The sequence below is a fragment of the Lingula anatina genome, chromosome 1 (genome assembly GCF_051362555.1).
Source record: "Lingula anatina isolate TDL-2025a chromosome 1, LinAna3.0, whole genome shotgun sequence".
NCBI lineage: Eukaryota > Metazoa > Brachiopoda > Lingulata > Lingulida > Lingulidae > Lingula > Lingula anatina.
In genome coordinates, this window is record NC_141767.1 from 70,249,322 (window position 1) to 70,275,948 (window position 26,627).

Here is a 26,627-nt window from a genome sequence, read left to right on the forward strand (position 1 = left end):
GCAGGACGATTCCAGGGTTTCCGCCGTCCGCTGCCAGTAAATTGAATATTGAAAATGGGCTATAAGTCCTTTGCTGATTTGCGGTTATAGAGCGTGGTGCTTGAGAGATGTAACAAAATATAATAATATCATGAAAAATCCTCAAAATTTAATTTCTTTCGTTATTGCGATGATACACTTAAAAGATAAGATCCAAAAAAATATATCAAATGATCACTTTTTACACAAATTTTGACTCTTACATTTTTTGTAAAATAAATTGCAATATTTCACATTTTATAACCAATGCCTGCCAAGTACTACTTTAAAATTAATAAAAATAAAAAAAATGTAGATTAAAAAGGCTAAATTAACAATTACATGTAATATAAATAGACTGGAAGTATACATGTGATTCTAAACATTTTGTGGATTATATTAACACCCATCAACAGCAATAAGAGAATGTACATGTACTTATCAGTCACAGTGTTTAGTGCAATATCTATTGGTAAACAACACTATGTATATATACAATAGATTAACTCCCATTGAACCATTTCAAAAAATATTAAAAATGATGTAGTGTCTTGCTCATAATATATGTACCATTTTTTAAAATAGAAGACAACATTAAAGTTTTTTAATTCATATTATAAAAAATATATCGCAACAATTCTTTCAAATATTTGGCAATAATCCCCAAACTATATCAGATCCCACATAAAGCAGCCCTTGTTCTACAATCTCAATTAAGCATTTACACATAGTATGATATCTTTAACAATATAAGTCTGTCAAAGGTGGACTGGGTTTCTGCTCATGTGCAATGAATGTACATGACAATCTGAAGCTGAGAGCAACAAAACTAAGCCACAATTTCACTGTTTACATCTCAACAAACACAGTTATGTACAGCAAGAACTGGAAGGGCCAGTACAAACAGTCATCCCTTATATTATACACATTAAAAAAATCCCTGTCAAACTTCTTTATACTGGTAATATCATGTTGAGCATTTATGACCTTTTATATTTACAAAGAATAACAGTATAATATCATGGTCTAAATAATTCACAGAAAAATATGAGTACAATTCTGTCCAACCTATTTTTATGGTATGTAAATTCTTACAAAATACCACAATGTGGGATCCACAGTTTTGTTAAAGGGGTGGGAGCAGTGCACAAGGATTAAAAATTATCAGAGCAAAGTTTGGAAGATATAAAACAGTCAAGTTTATTTAATTATATGTAAGACAAAGAGCTCAAAATTGCTTGGTTTTATCTTGTTTTTCACTCATTATAGTTTGTTTTTGTTTTTTGCCTCACCACGTAAATGTGAGATTTGTGTACACCCGCTCCCTGAATCCATGACTGAATATTAAAAAACAATGACTAGAAATACAACAATTTCACATCAAATTCCTAGTTATCTAAAACTTCACTAAGATGAAAAATTAAAACTAATAATGGGGAATGTTATAGTTGAACAATGGACCCTTCTGTGAGGGGAAGAGATTGGCACAGTGTGATGTCTGGAAGACGGGATGTCATGGAGGATGTCCTTTTTATAGGCCACTGTTGACTTAAATGGGAGGTTTTCTCCTCACATATTGTGTCCTGTATGTGCATATTTACATACACTTTCTTTTTTAAATCCCTGTATAGTTTGTTAGGAAAGTTTGTGTGCTGCCAGTGGGACTAATTGTGACTGAGGAGTTCAAGATTTCACCACCAGATGTCATGTTGGCTCCACCTCCCCAAGAGGGAAAGGTTCCCAGGTTGAAGTATGCTTTTCCCCATGTGTTGATGGCAAGATTCACAAATGCAATGCATATCAAGTTCATAACAACACCTGCCTTGGCCTGAAAAATTAATAAAAATGAACATGCAAATTAAGTATAGATAGTTATATTTTGTTTCATCTGGTATTTTCCACTTAAAGAAATAGCATCAATTTTGGCCATAAATCATAGAAATAAACCACAAGGGAACAGCATGTATAATTTAGGCTCAAATTCAAGTACACAGAATACTTAAACAAGAAAGTATAATTTATCTCACCATATCTTTGACTTGAAGATGTCCATAAGAGAAGACGATGGCATTGGGTGGAGTTGCCACTGGTAACATGAAGGCAAAGGAACAGGACACTGTCACTGGCATCATCAGGTACAGGGGGTTGACAGACAAAGTTTTGGCCTGAAATGAACAATTTACAGCAGTAAATATTGATGTCATAATGTCAGTGAGAGAATGTATGTTTTATTGATGTTAAGTGAATAACAAGCATATATTAGATGTAATTGAAATAATAGGAAATATTTTACATATAACTGAAAGAATAATTTGTATATCTTAAAATCTAAAATCAAAGACAAATGGCAAGGAAACTACAAAGAAAACACAACAGAAAATCTTTAAAAAAAACTGAGTTTGAAGATTTTGTTAGATTTAATACATAAATCAAAGAGTTCATATTATATTCCATGCCATATTGCTCCTAAACTTTTTAATCAGGTGCTTTAACCTATCAGACAAAATAATAGCTATATTCTCACCAATCCTGCTAAGATGGGTAAAAATATAGTGGCAGTGGCCACATTGCTGCTGAACTCTGTGAAGGAGGCTATGGTGAAGGTGAGGATCAGAACAAGGCACCACACAGGGACATCCTTCAACAGGGACATCTGCTCACCCAACCAATCAGAGAGACCAGATTGCTGGAAATAAAACACAGAGTAACAATACCAGTTTAGCCTGATTACTTTGTTTTTTCAACCTTTACGTCCAATGTAGGTTGTCCTAAAGATCCTTTTCTCCATTACAGACCTAAAACAATGCAGCTTCTTAATATATCATATTAATGTAACATATTAATCCATTTTAGCAGATAAAAACTACCAGGACAAGACTTAAAGTAAAAATTAATGTTTTCACTGCTGCATACCTGGCAAGCATCTGCCATGGCGAACCCTCCACCCAGCAAGATGACAACGTTCCACGCCAGTTTACGCTGTACTGTCATCCAGTCCAACAATGGCGGCACAGGACCAACTGAAGTTAAACAGATACACTAGGGTTATATATTTATTTCATGGAGTTCTGTTTAATATGGAAGCATTTTTTGTCAAATGATTACAATAAGAAAAAAAAAACATAAAGATTACAATAAGAAAGAAAACATAAATACTAGCAGCTGTTTACAGTCAAACTGAAACTGTGTTTTGCATGTTTTATATTAACATGAATTTAAGACCTAATTAAAAATTATGTACATTCTAACATACAGCATTTTTTTAGACTGAAATCATATAGACAAATATTCAGACTTACCATCTTTAGTCTTCCAACACAGCACTTTAGGCCATTGTGAAGGGAAGACAAATAGTGACATTACAATAACCATAGCAGTAACAGCATCAGTGACATACCTAGAAACATAACAAAAACAATGTTCAATCTTGTTAGTTAGACGTAACAAAGCATAACTGTACAGCATGCAGGCAAAAAGATGCATACTTCTGTATTTGCAGTTCTTCTATCAAAATGGTGGTTGTGCTTGTTAACATAAAAATATATAAGTAGATTCATTAAGTTTATCTTTGTCAACAAACTGATACAGTAAAACTTAATTCTTATTTTTCATACCTTTCAAATCCCCCCACCCCACTTTTCAATCAAAATTGTGTAACCATGACAACATACCCATCTTCAAAAATGACATCCCATCCATCAATGAATTCTGGTTCCCTGGTCAGCCACAGCAGGGCCAGCAGGGTGAAATGGCACAGCACTGCTATCTCTGCAAACCTAGACAAAATACAGTCAAGATGCATAGATCACAGGAAATTTCTTTGAATATTTATCTATTTATTTACTAGCATTTATTATCGTCATTATCATTATAATTATTACTGCTTACTTACTTATTACTGCTACTACATTCATGAAATAATTTCACCAAAAAAGATAAACGAAGGAAGGCCTTTTTACACCCATATCTATTGTTTGCAATTTCACATGCAAAGTATCTCTTTGGAAGTACCAATGCTTGGAAAACACTTTTGTATACATTTTATAAAGAATCTTTTCTGTGTAGTAGCCCTGAGATTCAGTGCACCTTTACATAGAGATGTGGTCAATAAAAAAGTGATCGTTATAGTGACTTGGTCTTATGATGCAGAATATACTTCAAGAGTAACTCTCTTGTGGTCACAGAATTTTCCACTAATACATCTTTCAATCAATTTCCATAAGCTTCAGTGCTCTCAGAAAGTGATCAATAAAATAACACTGCTATATGCTGTTCAGATATCCCTGTTCAGCTTGTCAACATGTCTTTACTGTAATACACTCCTTCATGTTCTGATAAACCATTGTAAAACACTTGTGATAGCAGCTGTTTTTTTTTTCAATCCATGTTTTACAACTTATCTAAACAACATACACATGTATATTTACTATTGGCTGCAGAAAAAATACATGATATATTACAAGAAACAAGCAGTTTCAATCAATTTCTAGGAAATCATTCCTGAGAGAGTTCTCGATCAAAGTCATTTCACAAAATAAAAATCTTAAATAACATTCTACACATCAACACGTAATAGCTTCTCTACTTAAACTGTGAATCTGCCACTCAATTTGTAAGATTTCCTCAAATAAAAAAATAAATCAAATAAAACTTACGTCATTTTCCCCAGTTTTTCATATTCTTTCCTGATAACATTCTTTGCCGCATCTCCAGCATCACCGTACTCAGGTTTTCTACTGCATATACCAAACAGAGTCCTAGAGTGGAGGGGAAGAGAAAAATGGGTCAAATCTACTACAACATGATGTACAAAATGAATTAGCTGTCATTTTAACCTCATCAACTGTCATTCTTCAAAACCATAATTTGCCAAAGGTGAAGCATTCCTGTAAACAGGTCATGCAGATCAGAGGTCTTTTTTTCTAGGTTAATATCCTGCAGCAGGACAGAAGGTCAGGCCATATCTATACTGTGTCAATGAGCAATAATGATGATACAGTGCCTTGATGTATACACGTTTCACTCAAAATTATAATTTACTATACTAATCTGCAAACCATTACTTTTGAAAGTGTTGAAAAACCATGCAATACACATATCATATCAAAATAATGAAAGCAACATTAATTGAATAATGCTATAATAGGACACAAATATAACTTAAACATATCTTGTTCAAAATACATGTAATTCATAAATAAATAAATGAAGAAAGAAAGATAAATAGTCAGGGTTTTTATTTTATTTTTAAAATTTTTCTTCATTATCTAGTTAAGTTGAGACATGGTAATACACATTAGTTAAGATGGCTGAAGTTCAAATCATTACCTGGAGATCATATAATACATGAAGTTAAAACTGTCAATTAAAAGAAAATTAGCAGCACAACTCCCCAATGACTTAGAAACCAAACTAGTTGTGCACATCACAAGATATATATCTCAGTACCTCCATCCTAAAAATAACAGCTGTAACCAGACCCAGGCGGCCAGCAGTGTGATGAGCATCAGGGGGAAAGCAAACACAAACCAGGAGCTGAAGTTGATACCAGCACCTGCACCAAAACGACTGGAATAACAGATAAGGATCAGGATAATATGAATTTTCAGTATCCAGGAATATAGCAGAGGATCCCTGAAATATGAACAGCTGAAAGTGTGTGTAGATGAATGATGAAATCTTTCTTGGAGTAAATATCAAATATACATACACTGACCAAAGAAAAAATGTCAGTATTTTATGCCAGTTGTTAAATTTAATTGAATTAAGAATTTGATTTTATCTTTTTCCCTAATTTTCAGTTGCTTTTCTTGATGAACCGTTCTCCAGGGCCACACCCACCTGTCGACATTGCCTTTGAACACCAAGTTGGGTCCTGTCCCAGTGAGCGTGGCTATACCGCCAATGTTGGCAGCATATGCTATACACAGGCTCAGGCCTTTACACATACTCTTGAACTGTGGATCCCTAGACTGGCTGACAGTGGAAACCTGGGTCATCATCAGACGTCTGAGGGAAATAAAACATTAGATTTTTTATCTTTTCAATGTGCTGGGCACTACACATGCAATATCGTGTTTATTGTTTTAACATTTGCACAAAAAATAAATAAATAGATAAATAAATAATAAGTGAGGGAAAAAAAGAATAAAGATAATAATAATAAAGAAATAAGATAAAGAGAATAAAGAGAATAAAAAGAATAAAAACACAAGTGTCTACAGAAAAAACCTGTATGAAAATGGCACACTGGTTGTCTTTCATATTAAGCTGTATTCATCTTGTTAGCAAATAAACAATAAATACAACATAATGTGCTTGAAAATGCAGGAGCACTTCACCTACACTGGCTGTCTTTCATTCTAAGTTGTATGGATTGTGCTAAACATTTACCTCCTAGAAGACACAGCCTGTGCTGAACTGTCATTCTCCAGCTCCAGTGCGTTAGATCCATTTTCAACTGGAAAAGGCTCTGAAAATATGAAGAAAAAAATCAACATTATAACCAAAAAGTTTTCGGATGAATTATATGTTAGACATTGTCAAGTGGAATTTTCATTTTTAGAGACACCAGGACGAGGTCAACAGTGCATTTGATGGTACAATGCAATTAGGGTCTAGTATTATCAACATGAACAGGAATTGTACTAGAAGCTTACAACCATTGATTAAAATGCTCAGAGTATTCCAAGAAAAAATTATCATCTTTTATTATGTGCACTTAATATAATACAGTGCTCCAGATATTTAAATATAACTCCACATTCAATCAATACTATGTAATTCTAAATTGCCCCCCTTGAAACCATTCTCAAACACTGTTACATAATATCCATTAATCCTGCTTATTGATCACTGTCTACTCATCCATATTGACTAAAATTAAGCATTATCAATTAATAAGAGTGGACAGGCATCCACACATACCCAGCTCCTCTTCCTCAACCCCCACTTCTTGATTGAACTTTTGTGCAGCGTAGGCATATTTTATCTCGGAAAGAACGGCCTGAACTATGGGTATCATCATGGCAGTGGTGGCTGTATTACTGATCCACATGGACAGGAAGGCTGTTACAATCATAAATCCAAACATCAACCTGAAAGTTGTGAACAATGGAAAGGATAATTTTTTTAGTTCTTTTTAAAATATGTAAAGGTATTTTCTATTTCACTAAAGTAGTTAAAATTCTCTGTCAACTAAGTGACCAAAAAAAAAAAAAAAAAGGTTTTCCTTACGCAGGCCATCAATCAATAGTCATCCTTCAGTTGAGAGCTAAATATACAAAATCAGTTCATTCTGATATAGAATGCTTGCTAAAAAGCCTTCCGACAAAAATCAAATTTCAGAATATAGTTAATCTACTATATTGTAGTTAATTTCATATGATAACTATGCTATTTATTTCACAAATATATCAATGAATAAAAAAATAATATAACAAAGCAACATTTAAGCTTTGTATAACAATTACTCTAATTCTGTTTTGATGTTTGAAAGTCACCTGGTAAGCCTATGTTATCATGCCTACACCAAATCTACTTAAACTATTCTATAAATCTTATATACTGAGAAACATTTCAATTGTTAAAGGTGGCATTTCATCATATGTACACATACCATTTAGGTTTGGATCCTACTAGCAACAGCACTCTCAGAGCAATTCTCTTATGAAGGTTCCAGTGTTCTACTGCCACAGCCACCATCAGCCCTCCTACAAACAGCATGTTGGTATCCTGGAACAACACACTTAGAATTTCAACATTTCAACTTTATTTGTCTCACTTTATATTTTCTGCAGAAACAGTAGAGCAGAGAGACTTTAGGAAACTTGGTTACTGTCCTCATTGTAATGGTTTTTCAGTCAAAATAGCTACAATAATGTCCTTTTTTTTCAATTTACAGGAAGACAAAAAAAAAAAAAAAAAATGGTACCATACAGTTGCTGCTGGGAGAATTCAGTAGATTTATACATACAGTAAAGACTTGAAAATTCAGTCGGTCTTGAAAATGTTGTTGGAAGACAATTTTTTGCTGACATAATTTTTTTTCGCTCTCAAAATTTGTCAAATTTGTAAATAGGCTACTTGATAATTTTGAAAAGTTTGTCACCTAATATTGCCTTGTTGGATACATATGAAATTTTCAGGTTTTTACCATATAAAGGGTACAAAAAGAAAAAGCAATATTTCTCAATTTTAAACATAAGTTTTAAATTGATATTGTTATTTTAGCAGGGGTTCTATAAACTTTGTTCAGACTTATCCAAAATGCTTTCAGCAATGTTTTCAGCTAAAAAATTTATTGAATATTAAGATCTGAAATGTTGAAAACTAAACATATCTGAACAAATTGAATATGTTTAATTCTCTTCTCTGCATTCAGCATTCAATGCAATTTGACTGATTATAAGGATTATCCTTCAAATAACTCATTATAATTGATGATTATTGGTAAAATGTTGTCCATTTTCTTCTTTGTTAAATACTGCCTACATTCCTCAGTGACAAAGACAAGTATTGTACTAAAAGTAATGAAAAGATGACCTTGTTTTGTGTAGGAAAAAATGCATCAAACTTGAAGCTTTGATGTCTAAAACAAAGAATTACTATAAATCAACAAGCTGATTCTTCTTTTTTTATTTGTAAGTTTATTTCAGAAAAATGTCACGGAATTATAGTAGACAGTTTTTTTCATTTAAAAATCTTTAAGAACTGTGAGTCTTATCCTTTTTTAAGTATAATTTACCTACATAATAATTGCAAAGAGGTCAATAAATTTCAAACATATACAAATACCAATATTGTATCTATAGTGTATTATACATAAAAATCTGATTTAATAATGTTTATTTTAATCATTTAAGTAGTATGGTTTAAACTATTCATTATTGAAGCAAACATTTTATCCTAATTTTTTAATTTTTTTTTCTAATTTTTTTCTGAAACCAAACAAAGAAGGCAAAAAAGAAAAGAAAGAAAGAAAATATGACCACCTATAAGAGGCCAGGTTTACGCTGCAGTAGTTAAACCTGTTTTTAGTTAGTGACACACACTGAAGCAGAACAATAACTTACAAGATCAGGTTAAACCAGTCTAAAACTGCACGCAAAATTAGACAAGATTTTTTATAATTGTACGCAATTACACAATATAAGACTTGAATTTTTTCTCAGTTTTAAATGATATATTTTCATGTGATACTTAAATAATAATTTTAATGGTTTTAAAAAATGATCCCACATCCTTTCCATTGCACTGACAGAATAAAAATTCATACACATGCTAAAAGTGAAAAGGAGAGGCGTTTTTTACCTTGAGATAATTTTTGCACAGATCTTTAGAGCCCAGCACTCCCAGTATTGGGAAGAGGACAACAGGCATCAAAGCTGTGGCAGCAAGGGGCAGCACCTCTGTCATCCAGTACACCGCCATAACCAAAACACCAAAGGCACATCTCCCAGCCTGAAGAAAGAGAATAAGTTTTGATAATATAATATTTATACATACACAAACTCTCTCAGTACGTATTCTGCAAAACAATTACTACTCTGACTGTGGAATCATTATGAATGGTTATGTTGTATATATCTATGCATATATTGATAAAAAATAAACTCCTACAATTAATCCACTGTTATGCCTGCATCAAGCTCTTACGACCCGTTTGAGTCCAAATTTTGCGGAGAATCTCATGTGCCATGCAAGTCCTTTATGCGAAATTTCGAGTTCCCACGTATGTAAGCACGTACGGAGGATGTTGAACATTTCCAATAGATTCTACAAATAATCTTCGAACAGCGAGGCGGCAAGCGTAACTTGCTTCCTTCGCAAGGAGTTTGCAAGTGAGACTTGCGTGGTCTAATATGCACGCCGCAAGCAATGAAGGAGAAAGTGCCCTTTGCATGTTGAATATGGCGCATGCCCTCACATCTATAACGAAGTAAGTCGAAAACATGGCGGGACTGTGAGTATAAACGGCGTGCTCACGATGCATGCTCGTGTCTCTACAATTTCGTTGTGTAACAATTTTCAAAAATTTTGAATTTTGCTCAATTCAGATTCTAATATGCATCCAAGAGAGAAGGGAAAGAAGCTTAAAATGCAGAAAAGAAGGTTGAAGGAAGAAGACAGAAAACGAAGCTCTTTAGCACTGCTTTTTTATTACTTCATAATTTAACAAATTCATCGTTGCCTGAAGAAAAAACATAGCTGCATTATCTTAGATTAAAACTAACTTTGCCTTAAGTAAATAAATAGATAAATAAATAAAAGGGCGCATAATATATATACGGTAACTACAGTAAAACGATATTAATTTTGCAAAAACATTTCTCAAAAATCACAAGGAAGAGCTATATATATGCCTACGTACTGTCAAGCTGCACACAAAGTCTGAGATCGACTTCGTGAAATGTTCTTTATTTTCCTCAATATATTTCGAATAAAATGTGTCAATTTTGGGTCCCAAGAGGGTGGTGCATCTTGAAAAAAAAAAGGCATTATAGAAAGGGTTTTGAATCCCGAATTATGTTTACAAAGCCAAGGGAATCTATGCCTTGGGGGAGTAGTGTTTTTGCGGAGTATCGGTACGTGGGAGTATGAGTGCGGGGGAGTATGGATGCGGGGATGTAAAGAAGCGGGGGAGTATTGGTGCGAGGGAGTATCGGTGCGGGGGTGTAAAGAAGCGGGTGAGTAGCGGTGCGGGGATGTAAAGAAGCGGTGGAGTATCGGTGCGGGGGAGTATCGGTGCGGGGACGCATAGGCATGTAACCAGGGAATCAGACTGTGACCTTCAGTGCTCTAGTACATGTAACTAAGGGCAATCATGTCTAGACGTAACCAAAATTGAGCAACTCACATACCAAGCAGGGCACAGTTTCAAAAAGAAGCATACATCGTACAAATCATTGCAGGGAATCTGTGTGGGAGGACCTCCTTTCCACTACTATTAAGGCAATCAAAGGCAATCAGGTCTGAAACCAACCAACATTAATTGAGCATTATACAAATACCAAATAGGGCACAGTTTCAACAAACCTAAATTTATTTGTTATTTAACACAATAAATAATAATCTTTTTCTGTTTCCATGCACTTATAACTCCTTCAAATTTTAATTTGGTTATATAGCTGTATATGCCTTTTTAAACAAATATTATAAAATTATGATTTGTTATGAATATTCTGACTAGACAAAAATGCTGGTATGTGCAAGCAATAAATCAAAACATCTCCATACTCAAGTCTCTATATGATCGAATAATAGTGGAAATTGAAAAGACAAACTTGTCATCTGGCATATTGAAATATTGTACACCTTTTCACCTGTGAAGATGATTTTCAGTGCACTGGGGCAGAACAAGAGTAAATTTACTTCACAGCTGTGACAGTGAAAAACATATTTAAGGGAGAATTATTCATTCATGTCATGCTTTTATAATATGCACCTATAATCACCACCCAGGACAGGCATTAAATATACCACATTTTATATGATTATAGGGAGGTCCTAGATCAAGTCAACATATATATATATATATATATATATATATATATATATATATATATATATATATATATATATATAATCTCGTAGAAATAATAACAGAATTATTAAACATAATAGTTTTCTACATGTGCTGTAGCAAAAAGACAAAATTACTCATGAGACATTCCCATCATCATCATAGTTGATGCATGACGGGCCGAAAATGTAGGTGAAAACATTTGTAAATTAGAGTACTGTCCTGTTCACCTGTTACTGGCCCATCAACAAACACCTCTATGTAACTGCACTGTACACATATATTACTAGTGGAATGTCAGCCCAACACTCCTAAACTAACAGTTGATATATATTGTTCATGAAGATATACATCATATAGAAAAAGAAAAGATTTCTTCTACAATTTCTTTAACACGTATACACCAACTTAGTTCAACACCTGTGTTCTATATAAATAGTGTAACTGTCCCTGGCTAAACACATCATATATATTAATAGAGTTTATATTGAATGAAAGGCCTAAAATTTAGTGTACTGAATTGATTTTATTCTTACATTTACATATCAGCAATACATTTTTCATTTCATATGTTATAACAGTGACTTCTGTGATTAATGAAGCCAAATTAATTATCCCAATACATAAAGAGTAAATCCATTAAGAAGGCCACATGGATCATATTTAATTCATTGGTGTCAATATTTCTATTTCATACACGTAAGATATCTCTCACACTGAACCACTATTCAGATTAAAACAGCCACAAATTGTAGCATACTGTAAACCGAACTCACCCTCTGAGGTAGACATGACTGCTGTGTGCTATTAGTAACTGCAGTATTCCCCGGCCCAGCACATGTGAAGGGGAAGATCAATACAGCCACCAATGGAGGAGTGAAAACAAGAATGAAAGTATTCTTAAACTTCAGCACTGATCTGGCACAGCTTCTTCTTGATATCTCACTAGTCTCCATCTTAAACCATTAAAGTTTTCTGTTATGATTTTCAGCCCAAAGCACACCTTAGTTCTTAGATCCTGCTGCACTCGGCTCCACTTCAACACCTACCTATATGGCCTCAACTAACACACCGTGTGCCGAAACACAATGCAAACAGTTTCAAAACACAAAAGACATTTTTTTTTCAGAAATATACATAAATATATGGCCTGGTAGTATATAATAAAAGGCTTGTTTTATTTTGTGTGTTAGTTTCTTTGTGTTGATCAAAGAAAATTTTAAAGAGTATGTACTTGTCACAGCCAGTGCAGTGCAAACCATCAAATGTGCTCTGTGTTCATTGTTGTGGTTCTGACCAAAGTAGCGTATAAAGAAAACTCTTATTACCTCACGTTTAACAGAATGCATAGGGAATACAGTGACAAAGAAATGGCTCGTCTTGATAAAGAGTGTAAAAATATTAGACATTCACGCTGAATGAAAGTGCTTCAGTTCTGTTTACTTTAGTGTGAACAATGTAAGTATAAATAGGGATATTTGTACGGAAATTTAATACAGAACTCCACTTGGGCAGCAGCACCTCATTTAATATTTAGAAAAGAAAAATGGCAATGCATTACATAATTTAACAAGTTTACTATTAATGGCAAAGTCACAGTATAAGAGCAGAGTCCTAAGAGCACCTATGAATAAGCCAAAGCACGAAGGAGTTTTAACTTAGTTTCCCGTCACTGTGCTTAACAGGTTCCCCTCTTTAATGGAGACATTTTACTTACAGCTTGTTCAATAATTTTATGGAAATATTTTAAAACATTTTTTTCTTTCACTTTCAAAATGAGAGTATTGTGCCGTGGTCTGAAGTTTAAGCTTTTCATTCTAGTTATTTACCAATTACCAAATGAACTTCAAATAGTTGTTTTTAAAGACTGCAACATTTTCTGTCTCCAACTCCACATCCTCCTGGCACAAGGTGGTATTATTTAATTTACCAAACACACAATGACAAGGCATTTGTACCATAACAAAGCTTTAAATATTAAACCTTGCTTAAGGAGACATCTGACCTGTTTCACATCCAGCAGTATATATTTTAGAGAATGAGTCTGTAATAGTACACTTTGAGAGAAGGACAGCTTTATAGTCTGGCTATTACATAAGAGTCACCTGAACCAAGAAGTTCTCTTTACAACTTCCTGTCTCACTAGAGCTTTCAGGCTTGACATGGCGGAATAACAAACACAACAGCAGGTCGCATCAGTGCATAATTATAAATCACATGTAACCCCCCCCCCAACTTATATGCTTCTCAAGTTGCATAAAAAATAAACATAAAAATCAAAGAAAAATTTAGAAAAAATTATCAAATTAAGGTTTTCACTTACACCTGCATTTTAACCCTTAGGGAGACAAGGGCGTCATTTACAGCCAGGCAGTAACTTGAGGGGAGGGGGGTTAAAGGGATAATAACTCTTCGTATGACATCTATATTTCACAATAAAAACATTGTGAATAACTCATAGAAATATAATATATTCTGTTTTACCACAAAAACGGCAGTCATTGCTTTTATTCTGATATCTGAGCTCGTCTTTAGACCATGTGACCTCCATTGATGGCTATACTCTGCTAAAATCTCTTAAGAGATTTTAACAAAAAACCAAACTTTTTAGAAAAAAACCAGGGACTTACTTTGAAAGTAAAAATGGATTCATTAACCATTGGCAAGTATGGGAAAATTGTTGTTTACTCCAGGAAAATTCACTTTTTGGCTGAAACGAAGAGTTATTATCCCTATAACTTATTTGGCACATATTAGTGCACTGCCCCATTGCCGACACCAATAGAGGTCACTAGCGTCTGTGACATAATGGATCCTTTGCTCTCTTTTGACAGCATCCCAAGAAAGGTTATGTTTGTGAGCACATGGACCAGTGTCACCAGTGCTACAGCCCCATAATTTGAGAAAACTTTTAGACAAAGATTTGATCCACTTCAGTGGAGATGAAGACTAACAAGTCTACTTAAATTTATCAAATAAGTCTGAAACCTCAGCCACATCTTCAGTGTTATAAACCAAAGCCAATATTTCATTCAATTGAACAATTTGACTGGGCATAAGTACACCAAAGTTGTTCAAGTTAAAACAGGCAAGAGCTCTGTTGTGAAGCCGGGCCATTGGTCTTTGTGGAGAGTCAAGAAGATTCAGACGGCATAATTAAAACATCTCCTTAACACTGGGGTTTGAAAATGAACATGGGGGGAAATGTGAAATACTAAATCAAAAAGTAACTGTATCAATTACCAACTTGAAGGCCGATGCTTCTTGACCTTTCACTGATGTGAACCATGGATGTGTTCCTTTTTTTTTTTTTGGTTAAATATTAAAAGATTTCCAATACATGCTACTTGGTACTAAAGAAACCAAGAAAAAGACTGCAAAATATCATTATTTACACATTTATTTTCTTTTTTCATGATTTTTCAAAGAGTTCAAAAGTTATGACCAATATTTTAAGAAGTCTCAGCAATGGATTCCTCTGTGTGCTTGCCCTTGTCAGCCACCTGCCTGGACCTGGCCTTGCGCTCCAGAATTCTCTTCCTGTCCTTGTCCAGCTTCAGTTTCACAATCACCACCTGTAACCAAAGATGGTCCCAGCCATTAGAAATGCGAATAGAAATATGAATAGTGTTTTAATAAGTTCACTATACACAGCCTTATATTACAACTGTCCAATAAAATTTACTTCAATTTTAGCCAGAATAGTAAAACAGTTTGTGCCTAGCAAATATTTGGCAAAGTAAAAATGTTTTACAGTCCATTTCACTGGGTGGCAAATAAACAAACCGGGTAGATAAAATGTCCTGAATTCTAAACACATTTATTATTCATGAAAATTTAATTAAACCGTATAATCAAACCGTATATCCAAATTCCACCTCTGATATTTATTTCGGTCCTCTCTAACCTCCAATTCAGGAAATGACGTAACCGCAGAGGTCGTATTGTCCAATGGCATGGCTTCTTTTTCGTAATTGGAGGTTAGAGAGGACCGAAATAAACATCAGAGGTGGAATTTGGATATACAGTTTGATTGTGCGTATGCCATGCACGGAATTTACAAACGAGCGACGGGATGATGCAGCCTGCAGTATTTGCGGTAAGCGTGCCAAGTTTTAGGCCGCTCCGATGCCCGGCAGTATTTTATTTCGATTATTATGTTGAAAATGGTTGAGTTTTGTTTCACAAGCTCACTCTATTTTATTGTCTCTATGGAGGTATATGGGGACTTTACGACATTCGGTTTGAAGGCTTTAACCACTTGTTATAGTTTATTTTTGCATTGTGTTGGATTAATGTGGCAGTCTAAGGTTGTCCTAGGTAGTTTTCAAGTTTATGAACCCGGTTTTAATATCATTTAGCAATTTACGACAATCGTTTACTATCCAATCAAGGTGACAGCCGAGCGTGCACCTGACATCTTCATAATTGTCAAACTATGTTTATAAACTTAAAAATCTGTTTTTTTGGACAGCAACAAACCTTAGATGGGTGAATGCCGACGTGAACAGTTGCACCATTGGCCTTCTCTCTCTGAATCCTCTCAATGTAGATGACAAATTTCTTACGGTAACACTGGACAACTTTGCCCACTTGCTGCCCCTTGTAATGTCCCCTTACAACCTGGAAAAAATAATGAGAAAATCAATAAACAATTAGTGGGTGCCTGTATACCAAGATGTAATAATTGTAGTCTTGACATATGTATATATCAGCAGCTTGAAAAACTTAAGCATGTTGTGACTTTCTGACTATTATATGACCTGCCAAAATTTTGAATCAAACAGCTGAGCAGTTATCAGTAATTTTTGAGGTGTCCAAATAAGAATACACGAAAGGATTTTTTTAATTCAGAAAAGGATTGGTTTGTTTATATGCATAAATTTTGCATGTGTATTACAGTCTGTGTTGCTTCTGTGTTGTGTTTTCTTGAATGAATTATGCCAAATAACAGGTTGGTCCCTATGCAAGAATCCTTCCCCTATTGCTCTAGTCTGATAGTCCACGCAATAAATAATAAGTGGAATGATAAGACATGAAGCAAGTTACCCTGCTGTCTTCATTGGGAGTTATATAACTAGACAGCTATTCTGATGTATGATGACACAAGGAATGGAAATGCAAGGTTCACTGCCTTTTATCGTGTTGTGACAGATTGCGCAGGGTAAGGAAATAACCAGACATGCTGAAAACTTTTCAGAAGGGCTGGACATTTAGACCGGCAGTAGTAAAAAAATTTGCCAGATTGTATGGATTTTTGCCGGACCAAAAATCACCCTTTTTGTTTGAGACGGATACTACGATTAGGTAGCTTACTTTGTTTGTCAATGTGATCAGTTAGAAATGGAAGGGGAAAACGATTTGGGTTTTATATTAGTGAAGTATGTCTAATGATGACTGTAAATTCAAAATGTCAGCTCTTAAAACTCTTCTCGGTCCTTTTGACTGACCACCTCCAATTTTTTACCTGTCCAGACAAATTTTGTCGGTCATGACCGATCGGACAGACAGTTTCAGCATGTCTGCTAAATTGTCTGCAGACAGCAAATACAAAGAGCTAGTGTTCAGTTTTTAACACTTGATGTGACGTGATATCAACATCCACAAATAGAATTGCAAAGTAATCTTAACTAACACACTACTTCCAAGTTTTAAACTCATCACATTCTATCCCTTTTAACAAAGAAAAAATGGTACATAGCAGTTTCACATCATAAAAATATATGGCATTATTTAACATTTCTGGTTTTTGCCTTTCTTTGAAATATCCGATAATGATTAAAGTACAGACATTAGCATTTTCCTTTAAGGTTAGGTATACTACCTGCATTTGAAAATGTCCTAAAGTCATATGTTCTATGTTGACATATCTTGCACACCTTCTTATCTTTCACAAGATAAAAACCAAGGTAAAAACCATTAAACCCCTCAAATAAAAAGTACCTGATGTAAATATTTTCTTCTAACATGTTCAGGAAGTCAAATCATTTAATTAGAAATTAATATAAAATATCAAATCCCAGTGAATTCATAGGTTGAGCAAAATTTGAGAGTTGGGTGAAAATTGCTCTTTTTTTCAAGGATAATTTTGATTTGGCAGAGCTTCTTTTAACCTAATGAATTATTTTAAAATTGGTAATTTTTCAAAACTTTTGTGACTGGGCAATTTTTACTGTGAACTGGCCATTTGTTGCAGAAACACAGCTCATCACTCAGATGGTGATGACAAAAGCAGACAATACACAAGGCAATCCATACAATATACTTCAATACAGACAGAATGCAATGGTCCTCAACCTTTCCAAATAAAATCACAGGGAGTGACACATAAGTTTAATTCAACGCATGATATTTATTTATTGGGTATTTTAATATATTCAGTCTATTTTACTTAAGGCAAAATAACTTCACTAGAAACAAGCAACTGACTCCATCTTGCACTTCGTTCTCAGACAGAGATATGTCATCAATGAAGTTATATTTCTTACCGTAACTTCGTCGTCTTTTCTGATGGGGATGCTTCTCACGTTGTACTTCTGCCTCAATTCTTTAGACAAGGGGGCACTCATGATCTTCCTACGGATATGAGACGGTGCATTGAAGTGCCTCTTGCGGTTCTTCCTCCGCGAGGAGGTGACCATCTTATTGAACTTCATTTTGTGAGCTGAAATATTATGATAAGGAATCAAGGATATTTAAGAACCATCTACAATATAAGGTTTGCGTGAGAGGCAATGTAAAGAAGCCGGGGACTAAGGCAACATATCTCTGTAACAGGAGTTAGGTCTGCAGTGAAATTTCATCAGATATATAGCTTTATTAATTCTGATTAAAATAAGTTCTGAAAATGTGGCAGATGTCTTTCCATTCGGCAAGATTTCAATCGATGTATGTCCTATACATATGAATTTGCCTACCTCCAAGATAGCTACACAGGAAAAGGCAGACCACAGGGCATTGTGGGACTTTTTCATCTAAACGACCTTGACAGAAACATCAACAAGGTTACGGTACTACACATGGCAGAATGTTTACTTCGCTTGTAAGTGTTTTTTTCCCTTGTCTGATAAGAAGTTAACCTGAGCAAAATTAAGGTGTTTTTCCTAACACAACAACTTTGTTCCTAGCATTTTGAACATATAGTTTATAACTGCTTGACATAAAGGGGAGAAAATAGGATAAAGTCAAAGGCCTCGGTCCACACAGTCACAGTGTAATGAGACACTTATGTAATGGCATCTTTTTGTAACGCGCAAAATGCAATCCGCAATTCCATGGTTCGTGTCAGATTTACGTAAAATAGCTCCAAGAAACCCCAAGGACACATAATGACCAGTTAAACTGTTTGTAGCGATTTGGGGTGAGTGCAGAAAAATCACCGACCAGGCCAGGAATCGAACCCGGGACCCCTCGCTTACAGGGCGAGTGCTCTTACCTACTGAGCTACCCGGCCGGTTCTACCTGTCCCTGGCACTACACTCCTCCCCCCCAAATGCCAAAAGACGCGAGCCCTATCTCGCAACACCGCTGCCACCATTGTAGCGATTTGGGGTGAGTGCAGAAAAATCACCGACCAGACCAGGAATCGAACCCGGGACCCCTCGCTTACAGGGCGAGTGCTCTTACCTACTGAGCTACCCGGCCGGTTCTACCTGCCCCTGGCACTACATGTTTATTTGATGGCGCTTGCTATCTACATATGATATCTACATCTCAACTTCCAAACCATCTCGTTTGGCTTGCGGCCGACCCCCTAAATCGGCAATCCTCATCTGACTCCGCAACCTCCATAGACATCTGGGTAGTTCCGAGTGCGTCCTCCTAGCTCTCCGAAACGGTCTCCCTTAATCTCCTCTCATCAAACTCCCCAATATTACTTCTGAACGTCTTATATACTTGCGATTCAATGCTTCCAAATGTTACATTCTTCGTGTTTGCCAGAAATCTTCATTCTTTTAACAACTGGATAACACGGTACTCAAAAATGTCCAGACTAATCCATACTTAGGAGTCATGCTTTCTTCTGACCTGAAATGCCTTATGGCCAACTCACATAAACAACTTGTGTAAAAAGGCCAGTTGCTTACTAGGATTCATTAGAAGGAATCTATGCCACAGTCCAGTGATCTAACGAAGATCAGCATACATAGGTCTTGTTCGCTCCACTCTAGAATATGGTGCCATTATATGGGACCCCTACAAAAAAACAGACATTGATAAAATGGAAAAAATTCAAAGAAAGGCTGCACGGTTCATCACTGGGGATTACAAGTCTCAATCCCCTGGTAGTGTCACCTCCATGCTGAAATCACCAGATCTTCCACTACTGCAGCACCAGAACTTTTCTTTTCAAGGTGGTTGAGGGATTGGTACCAGCGATATCTCCTGACACTTACTTCATACCAGTCTCCAACAAACGTCGCATAAGGGCTTTGATTTTGAAAATATTGTGAATAGTTCTACAACAGTCGCTGCTTCCACTTACACACAAAATACACACCTGTCAGAAAAAACTCTCTCTTTGTCAGAACAGTTTCCGATTGGAATGAACTCAGTGATCAACAAGTAAACGCTAAAACTGTGGAAGGCTTTAGATCAGGCCTACACTGTGACTAAGGCTCTATTCCCATAGATTTAAGATCGATCTATCCCCGCGGGGAGTCTCACTAGATTACTTTCAGATAATCCGACTTAAATGTCCGTCCCGCCTACTACAAGCTGTAAGAGGGTAATTAACTTTCGTGTCCGCCCGGCTGACAGCTATTTAGCGTGAACCCCCAGGGAGTTAGGTCGATCTAAAGTAGGTCGATCTAATCTATGGAAATGGGGTGTAAGTTTCCCATACGCTCTTTTCTATCCGTCTATCTCATACCAGTAGTGGTCTTCTTAGACGTACTAGTATATGGACAGATACAGATACAAATCTCTTATCTAAGGTGGATTCAATGCTGCACTATTTCACGGTGCATACTAATTTTAATTACTCAAATTGCATACATCCACTTGCGTTATATCAAAAGCACATTGCAGTTGTGTAGCAAAGTTGCATTGTAAAGGTTCATTTGAACTAGAAACTTAATACTGGTATTCATGTTTTCTGTGATTTACAGAGCATGCTATTGCATGGTAATTGCTCTGGTTTGTCATTTATGCTAGGTGAAAACCGTGCAGGCATGGAAAAATTTTCATTTGTGAAATTGTTAAAATGCCAGGTTTTGGCTGATTATCCATTATTGATATAATGATGAATTTAAACAGATTTTCTCAAAATTTATCTCTGTCACCAGCTAAATACTCATTTTCAGCAGTATGAACCCATGGAGGTTAGAGACAAGGGGAAAATTGAGAAGTTTTTTTTTTGGCAATTTGAGTTTCAATCTATCACAATTGAGCACAATAGAGATTATTTATAAAGAAAAGTAAACCCAACCACTAGAGTTATTGTTCAGACTCAAATTGAATTTTTTAAAAGTTTTAGTCTCTTGAAATATTTGAAAGTATCCCAAGACTAAAGATATATCATGGTATTATTTTTTTCCAGCTGAGAAGGGTTCTTCAACCAAAAAAGATAATTCAGACAAGCAGGAGGAACTTATTTGCCTCACAGCAATTGTTTAGTCCAACAAAATCTGACAACTTGCCAGAGCACAGTGATGAGGTACTCCATGCCCCATTGTACATGTTCACAGAAGAAGAAACAATGATGAAGGAAACAGGTATATGCCTTCCTCTCTCTCTCTCTCTCTCTCCCTCCCTCCCTCCCTCCTTTCTTCTCTCTCTCTTTCTCACACACATCTACTGGAATATATTGTGAGTAATTCATTTTAATTGATTATTCAGTTTTTCACCACTCATTATTAACCAAATGGTTTTCATAGTCAGATGGTTGATTTTAATTTTTCAGTTGTGGATCAAGACACCTGGAATGTGATACTTGAAATATTCTGGTCAAGAGTGAATTATTCTGTTATAAGTCAGAAACAATTTTAAATTTGTTTATATTTAAATATCACTTAAAATGCTGGGTGCTTGCTTTGGAAAATTTATTTGTACAAATTTTTATAAAAAGCAATGTTTTGGTAAATGTTAATTGTTGTTATCATTATTTTCTATTTGAACTAGTGGCGAAGTTGGCAAAAGACAAGATTGAACCCTTGGTGAGAGAGATGGATGAAAAGTCACAAATGGACCCCTCAGTTATCAAAGCATTGTTTGAAAATGGGGTAAGACGAAGTTATTATGCAAATTAACCAGTTTCAGGAGTATATTAAATAGATCACAATATTGAATACAGTTTGCTACCTACTGTGAAGAACATATTAACAAAATCTGAAAGTTTTCATAAATTTGTAGCTTATAATGTACATGTAGGTACTGGGGGGTTTAGACATTGTTTTTGTTTAACAGTTGGGTACTTATAAGTACAACCATTATTTATATCATTACAAATACTTGAACAGTGGATGGTTATGAATCACTTTGGTGGGACAATTTTTTATTTTTGTGCATGTTTTTAAATTATTATCATTGTTATTATTGTTGATGTTGTTTCTTTTTTTTTTTGTTTTAATGATTAACATTACCTGCTATGAATAGCTCATTTCAGTCAACTGAACAAAAGTAATGAATAACTTTTTGAATCTGCCAGTTGATGGGTATTGAGATAGATGCAGAATATGGTGGCACCCATTCCACTTTCTTCTCCTCCATACTTGTGATAGAAGAACTGGCTAGGGTGGATCCCGCAGTGAGTGTGTGCTGCGATGTACAGAATACTGTTGTCAACGCACTGTTACTTAACTATGGAAACCAAGAACAGAAACAGAAATATTTGCCCAGACTGGCTACAGACATGGTGAGTTAACAATTAGTTTTTCTTTATAATTTTAAGTAATCTCAATTTCTCAATTTGTTCACTTTATTATTTTTTTTACCTTGAATTAAATTTTGTTGATGTGGTATTTTTTTGCAACATTTATTATCGAATGAAATTCCAAGAGAATACTTTTAAATTGAAGGAATACTATATATGTAACCAGATGAAAGCTACATTTTCTTACAGATTGGCAGCTTTTGTTTGTCTGAAGCAGAATCTGGGTCTGATGCCTTTGCCCTGAAGACGTCGGCTGTGAAAGTGGGTGAAGATTATGTGATAAATGGAAACAAAATGTGGATTACAAATGCAGAGCATGCTGGAGTCTTCTTAGTCATGGCAAATGCAAAACCCACGGAGGTACTGGTGCTAGTATATGTAATGTTTTAGACATTTGTTTCCTTATCATAGGTGTCTTATTTAAATGAGTCATTAAGTTCTATTTCACTTAAAAAACAGTTGAATGGGGATTAATGTTCCAGGAAATTTAAAGCGAAATGTCATTAATGTAATGGAAAGTTGGATTGAGTTTTATTTAAATGATCATTCCACTGTTCTCCTCCTCTCTCTCTTAAAGGGTTACAAGGGCATAACCTGTTTTATAGTTGACAGAGAGACTGATGGAGTGACTATTGGGAAGAAAGAAGATAAGTTAGGAATAAGAGCATCTAGTACCTGTCCTGTGCATTTTGATCATGTCAAGGTAAAGCAATGGGAATGTTCAGAATTAATAATACAGTGTTGCCTGGCATGGCCACTGACTACAAGAAATTCTGTTTCTTGCATGTTTTCTCTACATGTATGTAGCTGTTTGTTATCTGCAGACTTTTAATACATGATAATTATATTATATGTTTGATAGTCTTAAAGTGAAATAATATACACATTGCAATTTGAAGTAATTGATTTTTTTAAATTTAATTATTATACTTTGGTTAACATACATCTTATTTTTATCTTACAACATAGTCATTATTATTATTTGAGTAACAATTGCAGGTTCCAGAGAGTAATATAGTTGGCACATTTGGTCATGGATACAAATATGCAATTTCAATGCTGAATGAGGGAAGAATAGGAATTGGTGCACAGGTAGGAGCTTGATTACCTTGATGTCTGTTTGGGTCTTAGTAATAACCTGCCCGGTAGCTAATTCATTGCACACTTCTCAGGTATTATTTGGAAATATCACAATACTGATGAGATATAAGTTTGTATTGAGGTTATAGGAACAATATTTTCCTGTGATTTATATTAAAGATGCTGGGTCTGGCTGAGGGTTGCATTGACCATGTCATACCATACACTATGGAGAGGAAGCAGTTTGGAAGAAGCATATGGAATTATCAGGTATGGAGACGAAGTGTCACTGGATGGTTGAATTCACCAGTTCTGAGAGAAATCTGGCAGGATAAATATGGATGAAGAGCATGCATTAAAACTAGAATTTAAGCTCAATTACATCATCATCATCATCCTCTCTCTCTCTCTCTCTCTCTCTCTCTCTCTCTCTCTCTCTCTCTCTCATGTGTCTGTATTTGTAGCATTTGTCACTGCCAAATGTGGAAAATATAATAGCTTGAATTAAGTATGGCAGTCATTATATGATGGAAACATTCATTCACCAAAGTTGTTTTATACGTAATTTCTTGAAGATTTACAAATGCAAGATAAAAATACTTTGAATATTAGTAACATAGAATCAAACTAGTGGTTAATTAATATTTATGGTACGTTTTCACTGGGTTATAGGCCATGCAGCACCAGATAGCAGAAGTCCAGACAAAGATTGAGGCGGCAAAACTTCTCATTTATAATGCTGCACGGCTCAAGGAAGCTGGGATGCCTTTTGTGAAGGAAGCGTCAATGGCTAAATATTTTGCCAGTGAGGTAGAGTAACAGAGCAGTAGTATTTTAAAAACGTCTTTGCATCAAGGTTTACCAGTATTACAGTGGAAAGCATGCTCATATCAACTTGATTGGTTTAGTTGATGTAGTCTGCATATGCACAGTAGATTCTGTAACTGGCAGATTCATTGCCAACGTGTTTGTTTGTTTATACCCAGTACCTGTATTTTTCTTTTATTTGTTGTTTTTATTTGACCTCCTATGTCTTGTCATGATACAGATTTTTTTTATATATCTGGAGTTATTTTCTCATGCATAATTGGGAACTTCTAATTGGAGTAACTGGTGCCACTCAAATATTTATCAATCACACAGGACATTCTGAAACTTCCACTCAAATAAACACCACAGGAAGGTGCCCAACAACTTTTTTTTATTCACTACCGCACACGTGTACATGTATCTCCACCACCAACATGAAGTCCCCACTATCCTTCCAACATCTCCCACCAGAGGGACGACACAATCCTGTGTCACCTCCACTGCAATCAAGATAGCCCCAATTGTAATACCTAACAATATTTATCTTAAACCCATTCTCTACCGTTATTTTCTTCTCCTCTACCAGGTTGCTTCTGTGACCACCTCCAAGTGTATTGAGTGGATGGGGGGTGTGGGATTCACCAAGGACTACCCCGTGGAGAAATACTACAGAGACTGTAAAATTGGTAAGAACAAGTTGAAGAACAATATCAATGGATTGTATTGTCACATTTGTACCTGTACTGTCTTACTGTCTGTATTACTGTATGCTTTTAATAGGACAGGAGAACATTATTATCATGTTGCAACTTAGCAAGCACATGCACTTTTTATTTGATGTAATTATTTGTCTATAAATGAAATATATATAAATAAAATATATTTTAATATACACCTGTCTCTTTAAAATGTATATTAAAAGAAGTCATAAAGAAAAAGGCTTTTTGTGTAACCTTGGTATCACCAACTAGCTGCTTTAGAGTGACAAGTTACTCACATTTTTCCAAAATATTTCTAGGGACAATATATGAAGGTACTACCAACATCCAGTTGAATACCATTGCCAAGTGTATTGCACAGGAGAGACAGGGATAACGCTTAGAAAGGGTCCCTTCTGACCCAACAGTAGCACAGTCAAGGAGGTGGAATCTCAGACTTTTTTCTCATTAATATGTATCAATTTTGAAAACATTCTTGGACCGCTTAATAAATTGGAGTGATGTGAGACAATCTCTTCATCATGATATGTGCTTATTGGTTTTCACCTATGGAGATAAGCAGGCTCAAATTACAATCAAAGACTATTTACACCACTTCATTACACACTCACACACCACACACCCCCACATACATGATGTTGAGTAGTTAGAGAATGATAGCTTACACCTTACTGGTCATTGCCACGTGTACAGAAATGTGACAATGGGTAATATTGGTGACAATATCCTCGTTGAAAGTAATCTTGTACAGTGGTACATGTATTTTCATTTCTCGTTTCTGGGTAAGTGCTTACCAGTACTATTGTTATGATACTAAAGAACATAGGTGATAAATTTAGCATTATGGTAATAGTGATGAACAGAGATGACAGGATACAGAAAAAAATAGAATATTTATAAAAAGGTTGCTGACATGTAAAAAAAAATTGATTGAGGTTTATGAGTATTTTGGTTGGTGCCAAAATAGAAAGGTTATGAGTCAGAACAAATAAACTGTTTATAGCATTCATAACCCTGGGAGTGGTGGTGGTGAACCGTATTTTGGAAATTAGTACGGTAACTTTAGGCTATTGTACAAGGGCTTTTCACGCTTTTTTAGCCTCACACAGAAAGAGCAAGATTTATGCCCCCCTTTTTTTTTCAATTTAGACCTCTTCCATCTAACACTTGTTTTGTATAGTATGCCAGTCCCTGATACCCTATCTATAGACCTCAACATCTTAACTATATATATATATATATATATATATATATAATTGTAGACCCTAGTAGGTCCACAAATGTGGCTGATGTAGTACGACTTAGTAGTATGACTGGTATCAATAGGTCAATTCATAAAATTAGATTGTATTCCTTTTAATTACAGTTAAGTAAAAATGCCCTGCCTAAGCGTGAAGTAACGTGCGTTACGTTCGGTGAGAATCGCATCGCTTAGTTGAACGTGACGGGCGTTAAATAACCTGTCACGAGATGGTGCTTTTCTGACAATAAACATTTGATTTTCATCATGCTAGTCAGACAATGATGCGTGAGACTTAAGATATTACCCCAGTCGGCATGAACGAGTTGGTGTCGCATACACATAACTGAAACCACTGTACAG

General features: G+C 35.2%; 3 protein-coding genes and 2 non-coding genes across 5 annotated transcripts; 1 reads left to right on the top strand and 4 right to left on the bottom strand.

The window, feature by feature from the left end:
* Window positions 1–126: 126 nt before the first annotated feature.
* LOC106173877 (Na(+)/citrate cotransporter) lies at window positions 127–12,879 on the bottom strand. The gene is made up of 14 exons (XM_087000627.1): window positions 12,319–12,879; window positions 9,331–9,480; window positions 7,637–7,752; window positions 6,946–7,115; window positions 6,412–6,490; window positions 5,860–6,027; window positions 5,467–5,586; window positions 4,674–4,775; window positions 3,690–3,794; window positions 3,318–3,415; window positions 2,932–3,038; window positions 2,543–2,704; window positions 2,046–2,183; window positions 127–1,846 (listed from the first exon to the last, which is right to left on the bottom strand). The coding sequence occupies exons 1-14, from the start codon at window positions 12,496–12,498 to the stop codon at window positions 1,634–1,636; spliced, it is 1,908 nt and encodes a 635-aa protein (XP_086856753.1). The 5' UTR covers window positions 12,499–12,879; the 3' UTR covers window positions 127–1,633.
* A 2,045-nt stretch (window positions 12,880–14,924) lies between these two features.
* Window positions 14,925–18,626, bottom strand: LOC106173908 (large ribosomal subunit protein uL24). The gene is made up of 4 exons (XM_087000642.1): window positions 18,460–18,626; window positions 18,031–18,206; window positions 16,025–16,165; window positions 14,925–15,117 (listed from the first exon to the last, which is right to left on the bottom strand). Exons 2-4 carry the CDS (start codon window positions 18,196–18,198, stop codon window positions 14,995–14,997), a joined length of 432 nt encoding a protein of 143 aa, XP_086856768.1. The 5' UTR covers window positions 18,199–18,206; window positions 18,460–18,626; the 3' UTR covers window positions 14,925–14,994.
* On the top strand, window positions 18,412–26,036 carry LOC106173907 (short/branched chain specific acyl-CoA dehydrogenase, mitochondrial-like). Its single transcript, XM_013555239.2, has 11 exons — window positions 18,412–18,584; window positions 21,084–21,258; window positions 21,665–21,765; window positions 22,191–22,397; window positions 22,605–22,775; window positions 22,993–23,118; window positions 23,415–23,507; window positions 23,676–23,765; window positions 24,168–24,305; window positions 24,892–24,991; window positions 25,324–26,036. The coding sequence occupies exons 1-11, from the start codon at window positions 18,570–18,572 to the stop codon at window positions 25,398–25,400; spliced, it is 1,293 nt and encodes a 430-aa protein (XP_013410693.1). The 5' UTR covers window positions 18,412–18,569; the 3' UTR covers window positions 25,401–26,036.
* Window positions 18,922–18,995, bottom strand: Trnat-ugu (transfer RNA threonine (anticodon UGU)). Its single transcript has one exon. It is a non-coding gene; the product is annotated as a tRNA-Thr (tRNA).
* On the bottom strand, window positions 19,113–19,186 carry Trnat-ugu (transfer RNA threonine (anticodon UGU)). The gene has a single exon. It is a non-coding gene; the product is annotated as a tRNA-Thr (tRNA).
* Window positions 26,037–26,627: the final 591 nt, after the last annotated feature.